Below are 15,134 nucleotides of genomic sequence, written 5' to 3'. Positions count from 1 at the left end.
TCCTAATTACAGTTAAACTAAGTTGTAAGTTCTATGCCTGGATACTTCAAGCATGGAATCTCTGTCTGTCTCTAGAGGAGTCCAAGAATCTCAGATCCAAAAAGGATCCTCTACTATCTTGCTCCCAGTCTTAGCACAGAAAAGCGTCCTTTCAAAAGGCAGTCAAATATCTACAAGAATGGAGTAGTCCAGAGAATCTATAATCAAGTAATACAAAATAATGTACATGACTAAGGATATTTACACTATTCGTAGTTACTAACACAGGTGTCACATTTTACTTCAATTAGCCTTTATTGAGCATATATCCTGAGTTTGGTTTTGATGGCCACCAGAAATTCTAAGACTTGGTCCCTGCTCATAAGAAGCTAGAACATACAATCCTAAGGAAGGTAATTCAGAAAACAAGTTGAGCAGAGACTCCAGACTATTCTTTCTCAACCATAATTTTAAGTTCAACTCAGCTAGTCTACAAAAGACAAATACAGATTTAAAACTAAACAAAAGATATTCACTATTTAAAATTGGTACTTTATTCCTTAGCTTTTTGCTTTGCATTGGACCTTGTCTGCATATGCTAAATGGTCAAACAAAGAAAGTACTATTGAATCAGAAGCCAGATTCTACCATTAGCCTTTGGACAAATCACATAAGTGCTGAGGCTAGATTTTCTTAGGGAAAAAAAAAAAAAAAAAAAGATTAAGGAAGATTAAACTTGAAGGTTTCAAACAAAAGCGAAATTACATGACTATGATTATGTAAACTGCTGTTTATTTCCCACTTAGCTGAAATTACAGTAGCAACCACTGATGACTGAATGCCTACTATGTTTCAGGTATGAGATTCAACTCTCTCAACAACGTAATAATGTAGGTACTATAAACATGGCGAAAAAGAAGCAGAGAGATTGGCTTACCAAATATCACACAGCTCATAAATTCTGGGGACTGTACTGAGACCACAATGCAAAATCCCATGTTTTTTTTCCTCTCAGAGAAGTTTCTATTATGTACTATTCACAACCATTATTTCTCCACAAATCTAAATAGATATTAAAAACTCAACTTGGAGGAAAAAAAAAAGTAAAGTCAATCCACTTTGCAAGCAATGTATCAGAGCTGAAAACGTTCACTACATACTCACCTGATGCAGCAGACGTTTCAGTTTGAGTAACTGAGTTTTGACAGCAGTGCAATCCTGAACCATGTGCCGGAGGGTCATCTCATCCAGTACCACTGTATTTTCTGGGACATCTACAAACATCTTCTGAGCCTGGAAAAAGGGGGTGCCTCCATAGCTTTCAAAATGACCCAAAGGAGATTCTCTATAGGGAGAGCCTCTGGAAGGGCAGGGGAAGAAGTTGGAGGGAAAATACACACAATATAATTTCAGAAAGAACTAAAGGTAATGAAATTATTACAATGATTATTACAAATCGTTTGTCATTATCACAAAACCTTTGACTTTCACTCACCTCAGACACTGAACTTGCTTCCACTGAAAAGTCCAATCAACTCGAGTTGTCATTAATACAGTTATCATCTGTACTCCCTGCCTTTTGAGTATTTTACACATTGGGTAAATAAATCTTATTCCTTAAGAACTAGAGCACAAACAAAAACCTCTGGGGAAAGGTCTTGCCTGAAAAAAATTATACTTATGTTCCTTTTCTGCACTGATTGTCTGGTCTTTAGCTTTTAATTTTAACTACCCTCTTACTTGACATCTTTTTTAGTCGTGTAACTATGCTGCCCTCTTTAATTGCCAGTTTGAACACACCTCTGGACTCCTATTTCTTGAAAGTCCAGGCAGACAGTTAAGACAGGTACACTGTTACTCTTCTTTTGTTTTTACATTGTTGATAAACCATCTTTTCCAATAAAGATTAAACAAGATTTTATAAAAGTCTTATATACACCATGTTTCCTAATCTTAAACTACCTTAAAAAAATCTACCCTAAAAAAATTTAAACTTCCCTTTAGTTTTATACAATAACACACAGGCTGAATAAATGGGGGGAAAAAAAACCAACTAGTGATTATCTGTTTCATGGACATAAGAAGCACAATGTTTTAAGTAGAAGTCATAGCTACAGTAATTAAAAATTACTGCATTCACATTACATATAATTCCAGCTGGTTTTTAAGATAAGAATTTGTTAGATATGTGAAATCTCAATATTTAAAATAACAAACTGAAAAAGTATTCTCTCCAGTATAATAGCTATGTGAACATATGAAGATTAAAGTTAAATTGATAGATCCATTAAATTTCAACTATATTAAGAAAGCAGAAATACAGCTTCTATTAAATTTTCTAGCTTTAAAAAATATGACCAAATCTCTAAATTCTCAAATATTCAATATGAGCTTGGTACTTTCTGCTCAAAATTTCTGTAAACCCAAAGCTGTTCTAAAAAAAAAAAAAAAAAAAGGCTATTAATTAAAAACAAAACAAAACAAAAAAAACAAAGAAAGTCATGACAGAAGAAGGAAATACAAAATGGCAGAATAAAAGATCTCCAAAAATCTACTCCTCTATAAAAGCTCTGAGAACACTGGCAAACTCGTCAAAGTCAACTTTTTCAAAACTCTGAAATCAACCAAATGCTTGCAACAACTGAAGAGCACTTCCTGGGGAAAAAAAAAAACAAACCTACTAAATCTCATGAGAAGAACAAGCTCTATGGCATTTTAATTTATTCTATTTCCCTCCCTATGTTCCTAGTTCTGTGGTAGCTTGAAAAACAAGAGCTTTACAAACTTGGTAGCTGTGAAATTCAGTAGTCTCTAGGGGGTGGGATGGGACGTAAACTGGGTTTGGAACTCTCCAAAAAGCACCATTTCCAGAGAACTATTACTATTTGACCTAAATGGCACCTCCCTAGAAAAGGCCCATTCTCAGCTGTTGTTTAACTTGACCTGATTCAGAGCTCCCTCAGTAGAAACACCCTTATCTCTAGTACATTTGCTTTAAAAAAAAAAAAAAAAAAAATCAGTGGCAATTGTTTAAAATCTCAGGAATCTCAGAGATTCCTTAAAAAAATAAAAACAGAGTTACCATATGATCCAGCAGTCCCACTCCTGGGCATATATCCAGAGAAAAATGTAATTTAAAAAGATACATGCACCCCATTGTTCAAAGCAGCACTATTTACAATAGCCAAGACATAGAAGCAACTTTACTGTCCATTAACAGATGACTGGATAAAGAAGGTATGGCATATATATAATGGAATTCTACTCAGCCATAAAAAAGAATGAAATAATGTCATTGGGAGCTACGTGGAGGGACCTAGAGATTATCATACTAAGTGAAGTAAGTCAGACAGAGAAAGACAAATATATATCACTTATATGTGGAATCTAAAAAAATGACACAAATGAATTTATTTACAAAACAGAAACAGACCCACAGAACATAGAAAACAAACTTATGGTTACCAAAGGAAAAAGGGCGAAAAGAGAATAAGTTCAGGAGTTTGGGATTAGCAGATACAGACTACTATATACAGAATAGTTAAACAACAAGGTCCTACTGCACAGCACAGGGAACTGTGTATTCAATAGCTTGTAATAACCTACAATGAAAAAAATATGAAAAAGTATATATGTATAACTGAATCACTATGCTGTATACCAGAAACTAACACAAAACTGCATATCAACTATTCTTCCATTATAAATCAAATCAAATCAAATTTCAGCTGCCAGAAATGGCAATACCAGTTGGGGCAAATAAGAAGGTGACCAAAAAACTTAAACAGAAAAAAGGAATGAGATGTTCATAGGAGGCTTTGGAAAGCTCCAACATACTGCTGGGCATAGAGAAGGCCATACACATGTGTAGGGCTGTGTGCAAGGCAAGGAAATACCTGAGAAGGCCTTAATCTCTCACCTTTGGCTGACCTTGAGCTTCTGAGCAAGCAGTAAATGAAGGCTAAAACAGCACTGCAAACTGTTTATCAGGTTTATCAGGCATCCCTGAACATACACACCCCTTGGCAAAGACTGCGAAACATATTTGTTCAAGGCATTTAAGGAAGTCGCTTCATTAGCTCAACAAACTCCAAAATATGATAAACTGAAAGAGAGACACATTATGGTTAAACTGTCAAAAGCCAAAGAAAAAGTGAGAATCCTGAACGCAGGAAGAAAAAAGTAATTTATCATGTAGAAGACATGCTCAGTAAGATTAACAGCTGATTCATCAGAAAGCACAGGCTCAAAAATGTTAAAAGAAAGACTGTAAACGAAAAATTCTATAACCAGCAAAACTAACCTTTAAAATTAAAGAGAAACTAAAACATTCCCAGATAAACACAAACTGAGAGAATCTGTTGTTATCAGACCTTCTCCACAACATATACTGAAGCTGGAGGCTTCAATACATCCTTTCATCAATGGATATAACTAGGAAGAAGGTCAGCAAAGAAATAGAAGACTTGAAGAATGCTACAAACTAATAAAATCTAACAGACATCCACAGAACATTTAAGAGATTAGACTAAATTACTAATCAAAAAGCTTGCCACAAAGAAAAGCCAAGGCCCAAATAACTTCAACGGTGAATTCTACAAAACGTTCAATGAAGAATTAACAAAAATCTCTCAAAACTATTCCAAAAATAGAAGTGAGAGGAACACTTCCCAATTCAATTGTGTAAAATATTAAAACCACAAAGACATCTCAAGAAAACTACAGAGCAATATTTATTGTAACTGTATACAGAAAAATCCTCAGTATACTAGCAAATGAATATAACAACACATAAAACGATTATATACCATGACCAAGTGGGATTTACTTGAGAAATGCAAGGTTGGTTCAACATTGGAAAATCAGGCAGTGTCATATATCACATTAAGAGAATGAAAGGAAAAGTGTTTATCTCAAGAGACAAAGCAGTAACATTTGACAAAATCTAATACTGTTTCATGATAAAATATGAATAGAAGGGAACTTCCTCAACTTGATAAAGACTATCTGAAAAACCCACAGCTAAGATCATACTTAACGGTGAAAGACTGAACACTGCTCCTACTATCAAAAACAAGCCACAGATGTCTGCTCTCATCACTCCTATTCAACATTGTACTGGAGGTTCTTGCCATAGCAATTACACAGGAAAAAAAGAAAAGTATCCAGATTGGAAAGAAAAAAGTAAAATTATTCTCAGATGACAGATCTTGTATCAAAGAGAATCCTAAGGAAATAGGGAGCCAGGAGGTTAAATGAATCATGTACATGAACACTGGAGGCTACAATCAAGGTTCTAGCAAAGCTCACCATGAAGAGGGAAAGTGAACCAAGGGCCAAGATTTTTAAGAGCTAGGGAGAGGGACCATTAAGGAGGGATTGATACAGTAAAATGCCCTAAATCTCCAAGGAAAGAAGCTTAAGAATACTTCACTTAGAAGTAACAATGAGGAGTCAAGACAAAGACCCTACCTCTAAACAATAAAGTACCAGAGTGACTAGAAAATAAGAATCCTTCATGTAAGAAAGCTTCTGGGGAATTAGTACATTTAGGGAAAAATTACAATCAGGAGAATGTAGGTAAAGAGATCGAGAATATGGGTTTATTAAGGCATGAAAGAATTTCATATTGCTTAGTGGAAGGGGTAGGGAAAGGGGGAGGTCTGGGGAGAAAAGCAGAGTGAAAGGTTAGGCCAGGTGAAAAGAGAGAGCAGCACTGACAAAAATACAGAAAAAGTAGATCAGTGGTTCTGAACCCCCAACCCCCTGAGTTATAGAGAAGACATAATCCTATAATTAATTACGACAATGATGGGAACTGAAGGACAGACAGGAAGGGGAACTTAAGAAGTCATACAATGGAAGAGGAACTTTCATACATGTAATATTAAAAGGCCCTGGGGTTAGTGCATCCAAATCTTTTTTAAAAATCAAGGCATAGAAACAAAATAATAGTTTTAAGGTTTGCTGGAGTGAGGCTTATCTTGGATGAGGTTTCTCTCTCTATCACCCATCCCCATAACTGGCTCTGAGAAATCTAGGAGTCCAAGACCCCTCACAGCCACCCAAAACCCCGAGAGGATCAATAAACTGGCTAACCCATAACTAGTCACAGCAAACCAATGTGTGTCAGTCCACCCGTTGGGAAGTTCTGTGCTGAGAGTCAGATTAGCAACCCCCAAGAATGCTGTGCATTTCTCTCTGCTCGCTGAGAATCACAAGTGCGGATGACCTGCAAACCACTAGCCCCTCAAGTACACTATGTAGAAGGGATTTGTGGTCACGTGATATTACATATTTTATCTTTTACCACATTTCGCAATATCACAGTACTATAATTATATTTATTAAAGCCACTGTGGAGTCTACTATTTAGAAAAAAATTTAACTTCATTTAACTTGTTCTTCCTATACTCATCTGATCAGAGTCCCTCTCTTCTATACCTATTGACATCCCAGAATATAGTTTTTGGAAAATGTTGCTTAGCTATTCTGATAGATAACTAATCAACCTCAGCTTAATCATTCCAGGGACAGAGATTGCTACCTCCATGTAATTCATTCCATTTTGGACATTCTGACCAATAGTCTCACAAAGCTGAAATTTAAAACGCATAGATAGTTTTGCTGTCCAGTGAGATCCCATTTATTTATTCCTCCAAATGACCCACCAATCCAGCTATGAATCTCAGAGTAGTTTTCTGAAAATGTCATACTGTTTCATACATGGTTTTATACATGCTGTTTTTTCCATCTGAATACTTACCCTTCTATGGAAACTGATCCTCTGCAATTGCTACAATCATACCTATCAGTTCAATAGTAACTTTCCTCATACACCACTGTCCTAGACAGAAACCTGCATGCTCCTGGAGTCCTACGTACACTTCATCAGGGCACCTATCATTCACCGTGCTAACAATGCATCTTAACTATCTACATACCTGTCTCTCCTACAAGCTCAACACCCTGGCAGCAAGAGTATTTACATCTTTCACAACTTTGTACAGGATGGAAACAGCCCAAGAATCTTCTACCTACCTGATAACTGCAATGATTCTAACAGAGCTCAAGCATTGCAAAATCCTATTTATGGTCCTCAAAACAATGCACCAAGACACCATTACCAATCTATAGTTTTCACCTCTCACACCATCTCCAAACTTATCTCAGCTCGAGAATTTAGAACAAAGCTCAAATACAGATTCTCAATGAGTACATGTTAAATGGTTGAATAAATCTTATAAGCAAAGGTTCTTCGTTAGGCTTCTAAATTTTCCTAAGTTGGCTTTAAATTTACCTTCTTACGAACCAACCGTCAGAGATGTAGGAAGCATAATCTCCCTTATTAGCAAAGAAGACTACCTTTACATCAGATTCTTGCCTGATAATACCAACACTCTAATGTCCATTCCTTATCAAAAGTCCAGATGTGAGAAACAGAACAGCTAAAATAATGCCTGGGAGGATATGTACTCCACACATTCTTCCAGATCTTCTAAATTTTATTCCTGCATCAAATTTTACCAGCAGAAAGATTGTTATTGGACCTTATTGTTTCACAATCCACTGTAGAATTGCCTTTTCTCACTTGGACTAGAGTTCTTTGTAGCATGAATTAAAGAACACAAATAAGAAACAAAGAATTTATCACTATTTTTACTTTGAGAAGCTGCCTGAGACCTGCCCACTATATCATGAAGTATTCTCCTTTTAAGAACTCATGCAACCTCTTACAGGTTTCTGTCTCACAAAACCAAATCAGTTGCTTTTATCAACTGAAGAGAAACATATCCTTTATCTTACGTATGTTGTAAATCTTGCTACAAAGAATCTCAGAGCCATCTTTTTTCTTACTTCAAGAACTACACAGTGCTTTAAGTTTCCTGCCTTCCATTATTTCTATATCCCAATTTTATTATTTGTATTGTAAATGTGCTCCAAAATGATCTCAAATCCCTAGGCGAATGAGATGAGAGAGTAAAAAAGGAAAAAAGATCAATAATAACAACTGCCTTTGAGTGCTACAGTAAGCTAGACACTGCTCCAGGCACTTTTATTCCTGATCCTTGAGCACTGAGACAAAGGTATAATTAACTATGCTTTACAGATGGTGAACAGAAGTAGAGAGGGGTTAAAAAAGTATGTGAGCTCACAAAGCCAAATTGTATAGGGTCAGGGTTTGATCCCAAATTTGCAGGACTACATAACCACATTACATATAAGGCCTGATCAAACTAAAGACTACGCGATGCTTCAAAACAAAAAAGAATTCTAGCAGAGCATTAAAATTTTAATTTATTGTATAAGCAAAAGAAGAAAAATCACTTGGCACTAATTTTATATATTAATATATTAAAAATAATAAACTTTAACAAAGTCAACATTTGATGAACTGGAAAACACCAAAATTTAAAATCCAAACAGCAGACATAAACATTTATATTCATGACAAAGCTAATGAAAAAAGACTTGGGCAAAAAGAAACGAATTAGACATACTATTCTAATTAGTACCACATATAACTTGAAATAGCTTTTGGTGCCTCTAAAAACCAGACAAAAAAACAGTTTTGGGGATCGAGGGGAAAAATGATTCAAAACTAATTAGAAGACAGAAAATATAATTTAAATTAGACTCACCTGCTCAAGTCACTTTTTCCATGGTGATGATAGTGGTCAGGATGGCTGAGGTGGTAATGCTCCTGTCCACTCCACCTCTGGGGTGGCCTTTTCCAAAATCCTTCCTGAGACTGCCGAACATTTCTGTCTGATCGGTCAAAGCGGTTCATATTGTCACACTCCACTGGACAAATTCAAAAGCGAAACACTATAAACACATACACACACTCTATAAAAGTTAACTACTTATAGCTTGATAATTAAATGCTGCTGAAAATATAAAAGTTAATATTTTAAAAATACCAGCCATTTATGTTAGCTAAGCACAAAAATCAAGATTTCCAGAAGAAAAATAACTAGTTCTTTTGTTGAAAACTGAACTTTATATTATTCAAACTGAAGTAAATTATAAAACTTTCACATCACAGTCACTTAGGTAGCAACAGTCTCACTGTTTTAAAACAAGCAAATTATCCTTGAACCAACATTATACATTTTAAACACCCATAATCAGTTTTAAGTGGTTTTCATCATTATCACTAGTTGGCTCCGACTCCAGAATGAAAATGCCAAGAAAAAGTAGATTTTTAAGTCTCGCAGAGAACTCATTTGTAAAAATGAGTGTCATAGTTAATTGTCACTGATTTCAAGAAGCACAAATTAACTTCTCATCACAAACAAATTGTATTTTTTTTAAACGAAGCTCGCAGTTTTAGAAAGTAAAACGCTTCAATCTGCCAGTAGTAGAGCTTGTTCAAAAAGTCTAAAATGCGACTGAAAACAAAGCCAGTACTTTGCAGCCACAAATAGTGCACTCCCTGAAATCTAAATGCCACAAAACATGAGAAGAATCTCTTTGAAACTCCCCAAGCTTCTCCTGCACTTACCCAAACACTTCTTCCTCACATATCTGAGCGCTCACCAAGAGAGTCACTTTGTACAAGGGAGACATTGTTGCCTGCTGCCTACTCAGACATAGTTGCATACAAGGCACTGACAAAAAGGCCTTCCTTCCTGCTCAACTCCCAGCCCTCCCTGTGGGAAGCGAGCCCAGTTTACCCTGTGACTCCATCTTCGCTCAGTGCTTACATAGCTACTGAGTTAGGACTGTTACTAAAAATACAACTAAACACTAACCCAAGCCAGGAACAGGAAAGGTTTCTCTAGTCTGAAAATTATTGCATGAGAAAGTTCAAATCCTGCACATTCAGAATTCCGTGTGAAAAGAAAGCTTTAGAAATCAATGTAATCCTCCTCAATTAAAAAAAAAAACTCATTTAAAAAAAATTCTTATTTTTTTATTGAAGTGTAGTCAGCTTACAATGTCATGTGTACAGCAATGCGATTCAGTTATATATATACATACATATATTTTTTTTCAGATTCTTTTCCATTACAGCCTATTACAAGAAATTACAGTTCCCTGTGCTATACCATAGGTCCTTGTTTATCTACTTTATATATAATAATGTGTATCTATTAATCCCAAACTCTTAATCTATCCCTTCCCCGACACCTTTCCCTCTGGTAACTATAGTTTGAGAAACTCATTATTTAATTGATTGTTTTCACTTAACCGAAACCTGAATTTGATATATGAAACTGTTTCATTACAGTATAACAGATTAAAAACAAACTTCTCCACTCAAAAGAAAAGGCTGATGCAGTTAAAGTATAGACATTCAATTTTCATATACACTGAAGTCACTAACATATTACTTGAAGATGGTAATAATTTAAGTAAAGGTTTTAAGAGACATTAAAATTTTATTTATTAGAAAATTTCCATGAGAGAAATCAATTTTGGGGGAAAAACTATAGGTTTTATAGTTTAAAAGTTTTTAAAGAGAAAAATTTTATAGAAGACATATCCTGAAATTATTTCAAACAATTTCTTGTCATCTTATTGGGATAAATTAAGATATATACTTTTTTATTAAAGTGTAGTTGATTTACAATGTTGTGTTAGTTTTAGGTATAAAGGTGACTCAGTTATACATATGTGTGTGTGTGTGTATATATATATATGTTCAATTATAGAAAACCTGACTGTTAGATAAATAAAAGCATGGTGATCACTATACTGAAAAAAATCAGGAGTAGAAAAAAGATTGTAGAAGAAAAATAAATTGAAAAATAATTCGAGGAAGGCTTAAAACTGCTTTTAGTTCACATATGCATTTCACTCATAGACAGTTAAGTTCCTAAAGTATTTCTACATGGCATTAAAAGGTTACTTTAGTTCAAGCAACTCTATATAGCTGAAAGATAATCTATAACTACTTTTAAATCTGAATTCCTATTTCTTTTTAATTCATGCAGGCAAGATTACACTCACTCCCCAAAGAAGAAATTCTGTAGTAAGAACCTGATAAAATGAGGATACCATCAACACCATGCACGCAGAGTAATAAGAAATAAACTAACCAGGAAAACAAGCCAGGAGATGGGGTTAAATACTGCAGGAAATTACAACGCAGAAATTCATGTGTTGCTTTTATATTTACTAAAGATTGTTGGTACTACACACAGGCTCCAAATTAAAGCAACTTTACTGAAACGTGAACCATGGGCATCATGGCAAATAAGCACTGGAAGCAAACATTTTCCATGACCACAAGAGACTATTGTTAGAATTAGGATAGAAGGGGCTTAAACTCTGAGAGGAATGACTGCTCCAAGACTCTAAAGGAAGGAAGAGTCCTGCTAGTACTACTACCTGAAGCACCCACCAATCGTGTTTGATATACTTTAAAAGGTTACTAAGAAGAGAATGCAAAATAACATTAGTGGTGGTTTCTTAGAAAAGGTTAAGGACTCTCTGGCAGAATGAAAGAAACAATATGGAAAATAAAATGGAAAGCAAATAAAATTATAAGATGGAGTTAATTTAAAACCAGTTTTCAGACCCAACGAAGGAACAGGACAAACAAGACTAAGAAAGGAAATAAATCCTTTTGAATGTGTAATACCATAGGAAAGGATGGGGCAAAGCTAAAAGCATTCCAGTTCAAAAAAAGTTTTAACCCAACATGCTGATCAAAACTATCATATACTAGATCTGACTTTAACTGTGAGTTTAGGAATGGAGAATAAATAAAGGCCTGCTGAAGAAGGTTTCTAGCTCCAAAAGTAAAAGGCAGAGGATTTTAGTAATTCTTTTACTATGAGTAGTAGATAGATAGTATCAGGACTTCTACCTTCTGGAGAAGGAGAGAGAATCTAAGCTTATTGAAGGCTGTGAGACATGGAGATACCTATGTCTTAATACACGTCATACCCATTTCTTCTGATTTAATGAAGGAGCAAACTATTATGTCAAAGGTAACCTAGATTCTTTCCGGGATAACTTGAAGTCCTAAGAAGAACTTTAATGGATGACACAGGTAAGTATTTCTGTCTATTACTAACAATTGGCTATGAAGATAGCAGTTAGAAATTATACATCACAAAAGTCTGGAAAAAAATGAGCCCTGCAGGAGTTACAATCTGAACAGGAAAGCTTTTAAATGAAATTTGACTTGAAAGAAGAAAAGCTCATGTTAAAAAAAAAAAAATCAGGAACTTGTTACTAATAATCACAATTAGTACTGAGAAAGAAAGATAAATTTCCGGAAGAAAATACAGTAACCAGAAAAGTGGTCAAGGACAATACTACTGACCTCACATGACTATATCCCAATAAAATATTTAGCAAAAATATGGGCTTAGGAAATATAATATGAAATAAGTGCAATATAATAAGCAGCATAACTGGGTGGAGTAGGATTCAGGAAGTAATTACAAAGACATCTTTCTCAGCAGAGAAAAGTTTAAAACAGAACAAGCAGATGAAAGAGCACATCTAAGAAAACACACACTATGGAATTTTCATAAACCCTGATGGTGACACTATGAATGTGTCAAATGCTAGACTTTAAACTATAGGCAATGAGTGACCATTAGAAGCTCTTGAGCAAGACAATAAAGCAATACAGCTATGCCTTTGATACAACAAAACTGTTTATTCGAGAGACATTTTAGGACAAGAAGGGAGCAAATCTCAAATACCCACTGGTCTGCTAAAAAGAAATCCAGATTCCACAATTGTATCCTTAAGAGATTCCTTGACCAAGGTAAAAGAAAAATAAAAAAGAAAATGATCTCTCTTTTTAGATTCTCCCAAATCACAATTCAAATCTAAAGTACTTTCTCCTTTTATTCCTCTTCCCTCATTCTATGCTCCATTTCCCTCTGTCCCCACTCTCCCTTTGACCTCCTCCCCTACCCCTCAAACTGGCCAGAAACTTTAAAAGCTCTATACTTCTTAAAGTTAACTTTCCTTCAGAAGAAGGAAAAACCCCTGAAGGTTGATTTTCAGATCTGGTCTCATTCTGAGATGAGATCCATAGCTACATACTTTCTAAGGTCTAAACAAGACTGGGAGAAATTTGCAGAGGAATTTAGAATAGTTTTAGGAAGTTTTGCAGAGGAATTTAGAATAGTTTTAGGAAGTTATGCAGAGGAATTTAGAGTAGTTTTGATGATCCAGGCCCCCAGATCTATACCAATTAGTTCATACATTAGAGGAAACTCTAGGTGCAGAAAAACAGAATGGAAAAAGCACAGTGTATAAAACCTAAAGTTGACTTAAGAACCCATGACTGATTGTGTAGAGGAAGAAAGTTTTTCTCAATTTTCTTAGAGTCTAAAAATAAAACTGGCAACAGATTAATGGCAGAAAAGTATACAAATTTATTTAATCTAGTATGTGACATGGGAGACTTCATGAGGAAATAAAGACCCAAAGAAACAGGTAGACCTGTGTATTTTTACACTAGGTTTGATAAAGAGTGGACAGTCGAGGAGGAACGTGACAGGTTAAGGAGTATGAGAAGAGTGTGGTAAACTAGGGGAAACTTAGCAAGGTCTGTTAGGATCTTCTTGATCTCACTTTGTCTTCAGAAATAAGGATGCTCCTTTCCTCTAGTATGAGGAAGGCACCTCTCACATGAAGGTTTTATGACCTGTTTCAGGGAAGATGGGTGAGAAGAGGAGGAAGTCAAGCGCGACTCTCCTGCTTCTGCCATTTTCTCAAACTCCTTCAGCAGCAAAGGAAATCAGAAGTTAGAAAGGCCTTTCAGAGGCTATCAACAAAGTCTTTTCTGTGAATTCAGATTGGCTCTCACTCAGTTCTGTAAGCAAAGAAAGAATAAATCCACTACAGACTTCCAGGATAGACTAACACCTTTAGATAGCATTAAGGAATAGACTCTGAAAGAGATGTGACCTCATCACTCTCCTCACTTTCTGTGAAAGATTTTAAGGCAGAAATTGGGTAAACAGCCTCATTGCCAGACTTCCAGTGCTTGGAAAGAGTCTTAGAAAAAGGAAGAATAAGACTCAGAATAAAATGATGTCCTTCACATATAACAAGTAGATGCCTCGATCCTGGTAAATTAAAGACTGGAGGAAGGAGTCTCTTAATATTCTCTTACAGTTACTATAAATGGTGGGGCATTGAAAAAATAAGTATCTTACATTGCCTAAGAAATAAAAGAGAAAACATAAAGTGGGTGGTTAATCAAAGTGTTCTTCGGGGGAAATCAAGCACCTAATTTCTGGTTTTACCCTTAAACTCAAAGATAATTTTTTCTCAGCATTGTAATATATTATTGATATAGGCATTAAAATATCAACTTTAAACCCTGTGATTATTACATAACCTTCCCCTCAGTATCACCAATAACCCAGTTGGAGTTATTGGATTGTAGATTATCTCCAATAACTCAGACAGTTTCCAAATCCTAGCCCAAAACTGCCCAAGAAACATTTGACCAACATTCTTTCCTCATCTGTGCTACCACATATGCTACCTTAATAAGTAATGACTGACTACACAAATGCAACTGCCAGATAAATATTCTCCTCATTGCCTCTTCCTTGAAATCCCCCTCTCCTATTCATAATGAAGTCACAGCAAACTTGTGTCCAAATCAAACCCAAACTGAAGATCTCTACAAAGTGCCAATCTTTTTGTTAACAAAAATTCTACTGATATTGGCAGAATTAGTGGTGTTGAACCCACCAAATCCAGAGTGATCCCTCCAAAACTCTACCCAAACTTGCATAATAGCCTCAAAAATCAGATGCTGAAGGGAACCAAAACCAACAGTCCAAGTATATTAGAAGACACCTTCAGCCTTGCACCAGTCTTTCTGACATTCTTATCCTCTCAATCAAAAAACTCAGCAGAAGTGGGCATAGTCATTCAGGACCTCAGATCTATAGAGAAGATTCACTCCCTCCTTCCCATTAGGACCAAATCTAAATACCATTTTATCTTTGGTGCCTCTGAAGGCTACCTATTTCAGATGCAGGTTCTGCTTTCTTCAGTGTTCCATTAGCTCACAATAGTCAGTAATTGTTTGCTTTCTCCTAGGAAAATCTCTAATATATATCAGATGTTCTACCTCAGGAGTTCCCGCCTACATTTTACAAGTCCCCAAGACCTCAAAAACTTTCAATTTCCTTTTGATTCTTTTACCTAATACA

At 35.5% G+C, this 15,134-nt stretch overlaps 1 protein-coding gene across 5 annotated transcripts in view; it reads right to left on the bottom strand.

Annotated features, from left to right (window-relative positions):
- CCSER2 (coiled-coil serine rich protein 2) overlaps positions 1 to 15,134 on the bottom strand; it is a 121,648-nt gene that overhangs the window by 47,491 nt on the left and 59,023 nt on the right. For 4 of the 5 annotated variants that reach the window (XM_074374322.1, XM_074374323.1, XM_074374321.1 and 1 more), the window contains exons 5-6: positions 8,622 to 8,784; positions 1,144 to 1,339 (exon numbers count right to left, since the gene is read on the bottom strand). In XM_074374322.1, coding sequence (XP_074230423.1) covers positions 1,144 to 1,339; positions 8,622 to 8,784 — 359 coding nt within the window. Of the gene's footprint in view, positions 1 to 1,143; positions 1,340 to 8,621; positions 8,785 to 9,487; positions 9,647 to 15,134 lie in introns of those variants that run through there. The other variant, XM_010963083.3, reaches the window with a different exon arrangement.

This window comes from Camelus bactrianus, chromosome 11 (genome assembly GCF_048773025.1).
Source record: "Camelus bactrianus isolate YW-2024 breed Bactrian camel chromosome 11, ASM4877302v1, whole genome shotgun sequence".
Lineage (NCBI taxonomy): Eukaryota > Metazoa > Chordata > Mammalia > Artiodactyla > Camelidae > Camelus > Camelus bactrianus.
Note: the sequence above shows the minus strand (reverse complement) of the source record. Positions and strands in the feature narration are given on the sequence as shown.